This window comes from Choloepus didactylus, chromosome 11 (assembly GCF_015220235.1).
Source record: "Choloepus didactylus isolate mChoDid1 chromosome 11, mChoDid1.pri, whole genome shotgun sequence".
NCBI lineage: Eukaryota > Metazoa > Chordata > Mammalia > Pilosa > Megalonychidae > Choloepus > Choloepus didactylus.
In genome coordinates, this window is record NC_051317.1 from 77,711,382 (window position 1) to 77,721,719 (window position 10,338).

Genomic DNA, 10,338 nt, shown 5'->3' on the forward strand with positions numbered 1-10,338 from the left:
TTTAAGAACTACTTGGGCTACAAATGTATTACTTTAAACAAACATCAACTGAAATCACTGTTGGAATTTTTGAATTCTAAATTTTATAAAAATCCTAATTACTGATTTCACTTAACTGTTATAACTTTTTCAAAACATCTAAACTATCTTTAGTTAGTGCTTAATTGCTTCCTGGGGCTGAGGGAGAACACTTTAATCAGTTCTCGCTGGTTGGATAACCTCAATTTACTAAAGGATATAACGTTATACCAAGTAGAAAAGTCACCTTTATATTGCCTTTGTAGGTTAGCAAGATGTTTGGAAGCCAGCCCCATAAGGGCCTAATTTGCGAAAGGGAGCAAGAAGCAAGTACCAGTACTTGTTTTCACCTGAAGTAAATAGAGCAGTCCAGCAGATGGCTTTCATACTTCATGAGTCTTCAGTAGAATGAAAAGAAAGAGAAAGGATTCACTCCCTAGTTTGCAAAGATTGGGGATCAGCCGCAGTTTAGCCCTCTTCAACCACAAGCCTTCAAAACATTTGATTCTGCATTCTAGCAATAAAAAAAAATCATGCATACAGCCCAATACAGTGATGTATAAATCATGTGTATGTATTTCTGTGCTAATAAGTATATTGGAAAACAAAAAGTAGACATTAGAAAAATAGATAAAAATATAAAGACAAATTATATTTTCTCCCCATAGCTGAGCGACTTGTCCACTCTCAAAACTATAAAAAAAAAAAAAAAAGAAAAGAAAAAAGAACTGTGTGGAACTTACATGCTCAGGTGTATCTAGATAGTATAAAGGTTGCCCAAGAAAAAATTCAGTCATTGTTTAGTGTAGAGATCTTGCAGAAAACTTAACTGTTTATTAATGACTTCACTAATGATGTTAATAAGCAACTAAAAAGAAAACTATCTGAAAATGCTTTAATAAATTACCATATAATTTTCCTTTTTACTCCATCATGGGTCAAATTTTACACATCAACTAACATTAGAACACACACCACCCTGTTGCAATTTGTCTAGTTTTACAATTTCATGCTGATTTTATACTGATACAATATTAATAACTAATAAAATATAATGTTTATGGTAAGATTACAAATTCTGAAATACTAGAAATTTCCAGATTATAAAATATTTTAAGTATCATCACTGAATTAAAAAAATAGGAAACATTGTTTTTAAACTTAAGTCATGTGTTTATTTAGTTTCAGTTTTTTTAAGTATATAAATTCTAAAAATACTATCAACTGTTTGAAAATAACTTGTCCTACGTTCCAACTCTGCCAACACTCCCATCCTCCATCCCTGATAACAACGACATCACTGAAAGTGGGAGGAAGGCTCTCTCTCAGACAGTTACAATCAGTGAGCAGGGGCCATGCATCAATGTGAGCAGCATCACCATCAGAATTTAGTCATGCAATGTTATTTCTACCACAGACAATGACTGAAGTTATCCCACTTCTTCTCTCAAGTCCTTCCTCTATCTCTAGTTCTAATATAAGGCCTTGGCCTACACTTCCATTTTCTTTTCTTCTCTCTCTCTCTCTTTTGTATTTCAGTAAAGTTAGTGTGTTGTTGAGAGGAAAAATCAAAATGCAAAATTCAGCACTCTAAAAATATAAGTGATTTAACTGTTGGTTGCCCAAAAGCATTCTTTGTTTCTTTTCCAAGATGATGCTGACTCTTCATACATTTCCTAAAAAAACAGAAGCATAACAGATATTCAAAATAGAACATTTCAATAAATGCAAATACATTTGAATAAATCAGGCAAGTGAATACCACATCAATTTAGATCTACTCAACACACATTTGTAGAAAACAATGAGAGCAGAAAAAAAGGAATAAACACACTCCCTACACTTAAGGACTCCTAATCCGGTAGCAGAAAGACATCAAGAAGCCAGAACATGACAAGATGCAACCACAGAAGGGAATAAACAATTCCATCTGGGGCTATGACAGGAGGCAGTGTCAGCAAGGGTATATAGGGGAAGATGGAAGGTCTTTAGTTTTAAACATTTTTTTTTCTTTCCAAGCACATCTACTACATTTCCAAATATGCTTTTCCAAAGGCACAGGAACAATTTCCATCAGCTGTTAAATTAAATGACCATTCACAGACTCTGTAAGGTACGGCCCTCCTACCTGCCCACTCCTTCCCTACATCACAGATACCTCAAAGCACAGGCTGTGACTAGAACCAGTTTAGAAATTAAATAATTTGTGGAAGAGGAGAACATATCATTTGCTCTTCTTACTCTCTAGTCAGATTCTATTTCTGTAGGAGTAGGAATCCAAACTCAACTGTCCTCTGACCACCTGTACATCCTTCAACCCTCTGCAGACAGACAAGATCAAATGGAGAGCCCAGCTAGTCCTCAAACATAAAAACGAGAGTATGCCCCAACTCCTACCCCTTTTCCTTATTTTCTGGGCCTACCCCCTCATCTACTTTCTGTCAGCTGACAGTCTAATCCTTCCTACCTGGTAAAGAAAGCTACCCTTGCTGCCCACACCTGCAGCTCATTTTGGAATACTCTTCCTCTCCCAATCTGGGTCCTGATTCATTGTCTGTCTCAATGGTGGCAAAGTAAACCCTTTATCTGAGCTTTACTAAGATGGTTCCTTGTCACATATCCTATCCTCTAATTCTAAAGTATATCCGTATCAAAATGGGTTTCCCTTTTTATTCAGTAAATATGGTCACTAAATTTCACAGGCCCTGGTTCTGAGATCAATTTGCTCATTTGAGACAGCATGCTCCTAGGAAGGAACAGAGACTCAACACTGGCTTTGGCCTTCTGATCTACTGCAGGGTTAATTAATTCCTCAGCTTTATCATCAGTCACAATGCTGTGGGCAATTCTAGACTCCTAAGTGTAATTACACATGTTTGCAAGTTCAGGATAATCTCATGATTAATGTTGCTACACCAGGGGAAAAAGTAGGGAGTTGGGCCTTTTAATTCCTTCAGAATTTTCTATTTAGCCAGAGAATTTCTTGTTCTTATTGATTGGTTTGACTTATTAACAGAAAATAAGTTATGTTATCCCACTTTTTTTTTTAAATTCATTCACTATGCCCTTTCTCAGAGGAGGTAATAACCCCCCCCCCCTTTTTTTCCCTAAAAAGAAGGATCTCTAGGAAACTTCTGCCTTGAAAAATCTCTCATTTTAGTCATTGCTTAAATAGCCACAATTATTCTTACCCTCCAAAGGAAAGACTAGAATTCAAGGAAAATTACTTTATGTATGAACCACTGGCACAGTCCAGACTAGGAATTCTAATTGTTACCACTTGTTGAGGCTTTATAGTCTTTGAGGCATTTATTTTTATGCTTAACAAACCATGGAAAAGAGGCATTACATAAAAGCCCTATTTCACAGGTAAAACAAGTTTTTATAAAGTCAGGGGAAAGAGCATGAATACAAACTGTTTGACTCTTACTTCACACCCTTTATGAAGAATTGCTGAAAAAACTCATGATGTCCAAAAGACAAAATTAGATATTTTCTTAACTTACCTTTTTCCATATAGGCACCCTGGCTTTCAAGGCATCAATGGCAAAACTCACAGCTTCCAGGGATGCAGCCCTGTGGGCTGAGGACACAGCAATAATCACGCTTGCTTCTGACACTGGAACCAAACTTTTACAGGAAGAAAAAAAAATTACCATCTCCTCTGTATCTATGTGTTAAGGAGTCTCCCACGCACATGAAAAAAAATTACAGTTACGTATTCCTGGAACTACACTATAGTTGTGTTTTACTTAAACATCAGTTTAGTTAGAAAACAGTAATTCATCCCAGTTGCCTTCAGCAAGAGGGGATACTAAGGTTGTGGTTATTTTATGAGCATCCATCCACTAAACCTATACCAAAGAGAAAGGGACCTTTCATTGATTCCACAAACATCTGATTCAAACAAACAATGCACAGTGCCAGGTAATGCCTAGACATAAAAGTTGCACTATACTGAGTATAACACAGAATTCAAAGTGATGTTAATATGCAATAAATATCAAGAATAGGATTGACAGCATAACTTATTAATAAAATAAATGATTACAAATAAAAATTAATAGTTTCTAGTAGCAAAATAGTAACTAATCCAAAATGATAGATGTAATTTCAATTACTGGCTTCTTTTTAAAGCCTAGAACTCTTCCTCTTCGTGGTAGAAAGAGGCAAACTAATTTAATGGCCTTCAAAGAGAACCTCCAGCAGACTGTCATATTAAACAGAGGTCACACCACAAAACAATTCTCAAGAGGCCTCAAAGACATCAGCACGCGTTAAGCACAGGCTTGAGGCCCAGGGCTGAAAGTCTCTGCACATTTGCAAAGTTACTGTTCCAGCACCAGAGGCAACAATGTCACTCCCAATGTTGCAACCAGCTGGCCACTGCTGAAGGCATTGGCCAGGTGTCTCTTTGCCCTCCAGAAATAATATACAGACATTCCTCCCACAGTAATACAGAATTCCTATGAAAGATTCTTTATCTTTTAAATCGATAAAGAAAAACATACCCAAATCTATGGAACACTGCTATGTGCTTCACTGGCCATTTCTGCCTGATGTCATTACAGATTTTTCTGACTTCATTTTCTGCCATTGGTAGATATGCTTCATATTCTAAGCTAATGACTTTTTTTCCTTCAAAGTTATTTCTTGTAGTCCCTTAAAAAAAAAATTGCAATGAAGTTTTCTCTATAACAGAAATAGCAAATTAAAAGAAAAAGGATTAGCTTTGAATAGTAAACAAGTAAAATCAATTTGTCTGAAAATTACTTTAAAAATTTTCTACAAAATAATTTGTAGGGAAAAAAAGATAATTATTACACAGATGACAAAAGAATAAAACAACACTGATTAAGAAAGGCTCATATTAACAACCCAGGGCATATTCCTTTTCTGACTTACAGTTAACATTTGATACTTCAAAGTAATGAATTTATGCACCTAGGACTATCATCACATAGATTTTTTTCTCCTCAATTTTCAAAAATATAGATGGTCTTTCCTAACAATGACTTTTCTCTGACTTTTTTATGCTCTGTAATTTAATTTAGATTAATTAGAAGATTATTAAAACAAAAACAACAAAAATTTCTACCTACTACCTTGGGTCTTTTTGATTCGTTGTGCAGCACCTTAAAATCATCTTAATACTAAATATATAACACTGAACATGGGAAACACTGGAATTTCTACTGTCTTGCAAGCTCAATAAATGCTGTAAAAATTACAACTCACCCACAAATAGGGATACTGCACCACAGAGTGGAGAAATCACCAACTGTGAGACTTGATCTACTGAAAGTTTCTCTACAGTGAATTTTATTATATCTTTAGATTTCTCTTCAATTTCATTCATATCTTTCCTAGAAATAGAATATTAATAAAATTTAACACTAGTTTTAGGAGCAAAACACCCAACTTATAGGCTGTTTCTCAATTTATATTTTTTCTACAGTAGATATGTTGAGGGGCGTGATTTGACCTGAATGATAAAATAAGCACATGCAAAATTTAGAAAAACTCAATATATTTATAAATGTCCCTAATGAGTTAAACATGATATAAAAAGGAATTTACCATTAACACGATCACCTTAAAATGTGATACATCTCCAACGCAAATCTACTCCAAATTCTATGATTGCCTCATATCTCCCATCATGATATAGTTTACATATTCCACCCTCCATCTACACACACATCATCTCTAACCACTACATTATCAAGCACCACATCTAGAACTGCCTTTTCCTTCATTCAAAAAAGAGAGGAAGAGATGAATTAACCAATGAAGAAGTGACGCCTATTCTACAGGACCGGAGTTCACTGTACAACCTGCCACAATCCCAATTACGTAAGTGAAGAAACAAGGGAATGAACTGCACGCTTGTTCTCCAGGTGTTGTACAAAGTCTTTTCCCATAAGTTTTCTCAATTCATTCATCAAACAATTAGTATATACTCACAAATGCCAGGGACTAATGCCAGGCACTGTTTATAGACTAGGGAAAAAAAGATACAAGCTTCCAACCCTCATGGTGCCTATATTCTAATGAGGGAAAGCAAAGCAATAAACAAGTAAAATAATTACAAATAGGGATAACTTATACAAGTAAACAGGGTTTGTGACAGAGCACAGGGGCAGGGAGAAGAGCCACATGAGATACGGGGATGCAGGAAGGCTTCTCTTAAGAGGTAACATTTAAAGTTGGGACCTGAAAGATAAGCCAGCCAGCCACATAAACACACAGGAGGAAAGGACCCCGGGTAAAGGCAACGGCAAATGCAAAGGCTCTGGGACAGGAAAGGAGATGACGGCGTGCTCAGGGAATAAGGGAGAGAATGAACAGGAAGGGCTAAGGCTGGACAGGTAGAAGCAGGACCTTATAGGCCATGATTAGGTGTCTGGATATAACCATAAATTCTGTAAGGTTTTATCCCACTTTGAAAGGTGAGTGAGAGGGGACTCAGAGAAATTAAGGACTCACTCAAGGTGCTGAAATTCCAACCAAGATTCCTTACAAAGTCCATGCTCTTTTCCCTATCTCCTTCCAGTTACTGTACAGAAACACAGGATTACTCATACACCACTGAACTCAATTCAACACCTGCATGTCACTTCAGTTGCTTCTACCTCTTTTTCCTTCAATAAAACATAGGTATACAAAATATGGTATGGGAGTTCCTTACCATTCTGAATTCCCACAATTTTTGATTATACAAGGACATAGACTAAACATAAACGTAACTTGCAGTTTCTAAAATTACATAAATTCTATTAAACAAACTCAAATACTACACAATGCTGCTGAGTTATCTTTCTAATCTTTCTAAAGAACAGCTCTAATCATTACACATAAACACTCCTTGAATGGCAGCCCACTGTTTTCTGACTAAATTCCAAACTCTGCAAAATACCATTTTAAACCTCTTAAAATCATGGTGGTGACATGGTGACCACAGTTTCCAAAAAAACTGAAATACATATCTAACAAGGAATTCTTTTATTTTTTCCAGATAGTAAGCCTGAGACAGATTTAATTTAGATAGCAAAATATGTCAAAATATTCAGGGATCCTTTTAATAGGCAACATTTATAAGCCAATAAAACACCTGAAATCAGGACTTAAAAAAAAAAATGTGAACCCAATTCTATCTTCTTTAGACTCTCTAAGACTTAGCCATGTTGTCCAATTTCCTATATGTCAGTCAAGTATTTCCCCCAATGGGGATTTTGCTTGTACTCCTTCTGCCTGAAATTCTCTCCTACAGTATTCCTACCCAATATGAATGTCAACATATTAGACAATCTGCTTTCCAATATTTATTCTTCACATTTTGTGGCATTGGCTAGGACCTCCAGAAGAGTGAAAAAAATATATATGAAACAAAACAAAACAAACCCAGCCTTCTTGGGCTTATTCCTTTCTTTAATAAAACCAGTGCTTTGCAATTACGTATATTTATGATTGATTTTGGATAAAAACCCTATCAAATTAAGAAAAATTTATTTCATTCCTAACTTACCAAGAGTTTTTTTAATCAGGGATGATTTTTAAAATTTTTACATTATTTATTCTTTAGTGACAATAAATTAGGTCTTATTCTTTCTGACTATTTGGAAGCAAAGCATGACCTCTCCAAACTATACTGAGGAATATTCTTATACACCACCCGACTCAAATATGGACTAAGTTGTTTGGAAAAATGACATGGGTCCAGAGTCATTTGCCACACATCTATAATAAAGCTATACATTTACACCTGGGAAATGGTAAGCTTTCTTTTTCATGCATAGTGGTCTTTTGACTTTCCAGCTGTGCAATTTTCTGACATTTCTCTGTGCCAAGGAAATACATTATCCAGTATTGTTAAATATGTTTGTGAAAAAGCACATAGAGAGTACAATAATCTGAGCACATATGTTGACACTGCCACTTATTACCTATATGATGATCACAGGCAAGTTTTTGTAAATTCTATGAATTTCAGTTTTCCCAGCTGCAAAATGGGTATGTTAATACTGCTGTGCCCAACACTGCCCCTGGCACATAATAAAGTCTCAATAAACTATGTTAAATGAAAACAATGAACATATCAAACCAACATTAAATTGTTTACAATAGAGCTGATGCAGAGATGGTAGGTAGGTATTCATAAGTCTGTCTGTGCCAATAAAGAGTTGTTGCATCAATAAAGAGTTGGTGCAGACTTATGAAGGGGCTACAGTAACAGCAACCCATTACAAGCTATCACTTGTATGCTAATTCTCCACAATACTGGTTAAGAAAATCAAATCACACATACCCAAGTGGCCCAAAACCACTATCCGCCACTAATGGGTGGGATAATGGCAACTTCGTCTCCTGACTGAAGCAGGAGGAGTTGATCTCCAAGCTCGACATATTCTTGACGAACAGCAAATATCACCTGATTTCTAACATCGGCCAATCTGAAGTGAAAAAAAAAAGCATAATTTGAAGGATCAATGCCGTGATACAGTCCATGCCTCTTCAGCCAAAATTAAAGACATTAAATAAATACTACTCTGAGAAGCATTTGCAAACCAACTAATCAAACCGTCTCATAGTCTGTAGAGTAAGGACGTATCCACTGAAAGACATACTTATCCCACGTTCCTGCGCTTGGTATCTCACCACAAAGAACACATTAAATTGCTAACATTTTTTTTTACTGGACATTGTGTGTCTTAAGAAATTAAACAAAAAAAAACTACACTGGAGACAACATTCAGACCAGGCAAAAAAAAAAAAAAAAAAGAAAAATTTCCTTCCTCCCCAGGAGGCTTTCATCTAAGTATAATCTGAGTGTAGCTAGGAAATTTCCCACAAGAGCAAGTATCTTCCTGCAGGTAAAAAAAAGTTGGAGGTAAAGCAGAACAAAGTCCCTACCATGTTTGTTTAATCAGAAGAGCAATTTAGGAATAACTTTAAAGATAGGGAATGAAGAAGCAGTAGTTTTCCTTTTGAATATGCATTGTGGAGTATGTTACACAAACCACTAGTACTTCCAGGTTAAATATCTATGCAGATTTAAGTGACACTAATAATGTTTCTGGAACACTTTCAAAAAAGTCACTTTCATACTTCATTCCAAGAGGACTTAAGGTGGGAATGATAACATTAAAATTATAGATTTTCAAGAATCATAAAAAATAATATATTGCAGAAGCTCAAATTCAGCATCCATGATTTACCTCACTTTTTTTTTTTTTTTTTTTTAACCTTAGAAACTTCTATTTTGAATTCTCTGAAGAGGAAATGGGTCAAAAAATTTTAAGACACACATTTTTAACAGAATTTGTAACGATTTCATTCAATGCGACAGAAATGCAGAATCTACATTTTCTGTACTTTGTGACTTATAAAAGCAGATATAATCATGTCCCTCTGGGAGTCTCCCAGTGTTTTAGTAAAATATCTTTAACCTCTTAAAAGCTTTTCCATATACCGGAATTTAAGTTTTCAGGTGCAGTACCAGGAAAATATAATTAATGGCCTTTTATGACATTTGGAATGGAAACCAAAATCAACTTTATTTTTTTTGCTTTTATCATTTACACATTTTTTTAAATATTAACAAGTGTTAATTATATGCATTCCACAAATTATTAACTACCCAGGATGTCGAGTTTCTAGCTCCTTCCACAGCTGCAATGCTTTTATTTGTTGTGGTACAGAAATGGTCTCTGAACGAACTCCTGCTATTTCAGCACTTTTTGCAAAATACAACACTTCAATCTGAAAAAGGAGAAATGAAAATGCTTTCAACAGTACAATTCACTGTCCTTTTCTGTCTGCCTACACTAGAACATTTTCTTGATTTTCAAATGTATTATTTTAATCAAAAACAAAGTTTTTACATTAGAGAAAATTAAATCACCCATACAAAAATTTCAACATATTTACAAGTTCAAATTTTGAAAAATTTTTATTTAACACAATCTGAACTAATTTCGGGATGCCTTTTTGGTTTTACAAACTTAACTGTACCATAACTAAAATGCTAATAATATCTCCTTTAAAAATATGGGTTAAATTAATATAAAATTATAGCGTCTTTTATAAACACTTCAGACCCTGAAGAGTTAAAACAGTGTTCAAATGTCTGAGTCAAGAGATGAATCACTTAAATTTATAAAAAAAGAAGACCGTATACGTGAAAGACTTTTCTTTAACGGTTGTCAACCTTTGGTAACAGTGTACGTTACATCGATCCAGCTGCCGAGGATTAAGTTACGCAACATACAAACCTGACATTTATAAAAGCACGTGGGTTTGAAATAAGAGGATAAGTCG

At 35.1% G+C, this 10,338-nt stretch overlaps 1 protein-coding gene across 1 annotated transcript; it reads right to left on the reverse strand.

Annotated features, from left to right (window-relative positions):
• Nucleotides 1–824: 824 nt before the first annotated feature.
• Nucleotides 825–9,780, reverse strand: MOCS2 (molybdenum cofactor synthesis 2). The gene is made up of 6 exons (XM_037799038.1): nt 9,659–9,780; nt 8,327–8,471; nt 5,257–5,384; nt 4,530–4,680; nt 3,525–3,648; nt 825–1,694 (listed from the first exon to the last, which is right to left on the reverse strand). The coding sequence occupies exons 2-6, from the start codon at nt 8,422–8,424 to the stop codon at nt 1,626–1,628; spliced, it is 570 nt and encodes a 189-aa protein (XP_037654966.1). The 5' UTR covers nt 8,425–8,471; nt 9,659–9,780; the 3' UTR covers nt 825–1,625.
• Between the last annotated feature and the right edge of the window lie 558 nt (nt 9,781–10,338).

What these genes read in the sequence shown, in the direction of transcription:
- MOCS2 (XM_037799038.1), bottom strand. Translation starts at nt 8,424, where the DNA reads ATGTCGAGCTTGGAGATCAACTCCTCCTGCTTCAGTCAGGAGACGAAG. An exon ending in AGTGGTTTTGGGCCACTTGG is followed by an intron (nt 5,385 to 8,326) that starts GTATGTGTGATT and finishes TTCTATTTCTAG; the next exon opens with GAAAGATATGAATGAAATTG. An exon ending in TGCAGTATCCCTATTTGTGG is followed by an intron (nt 4,681 to 5,256) that starts GTGAGTTGTAAT and finishes TTTTTTTTTAAG; the next exon opens with GGACTACAAGAAATAACTTT.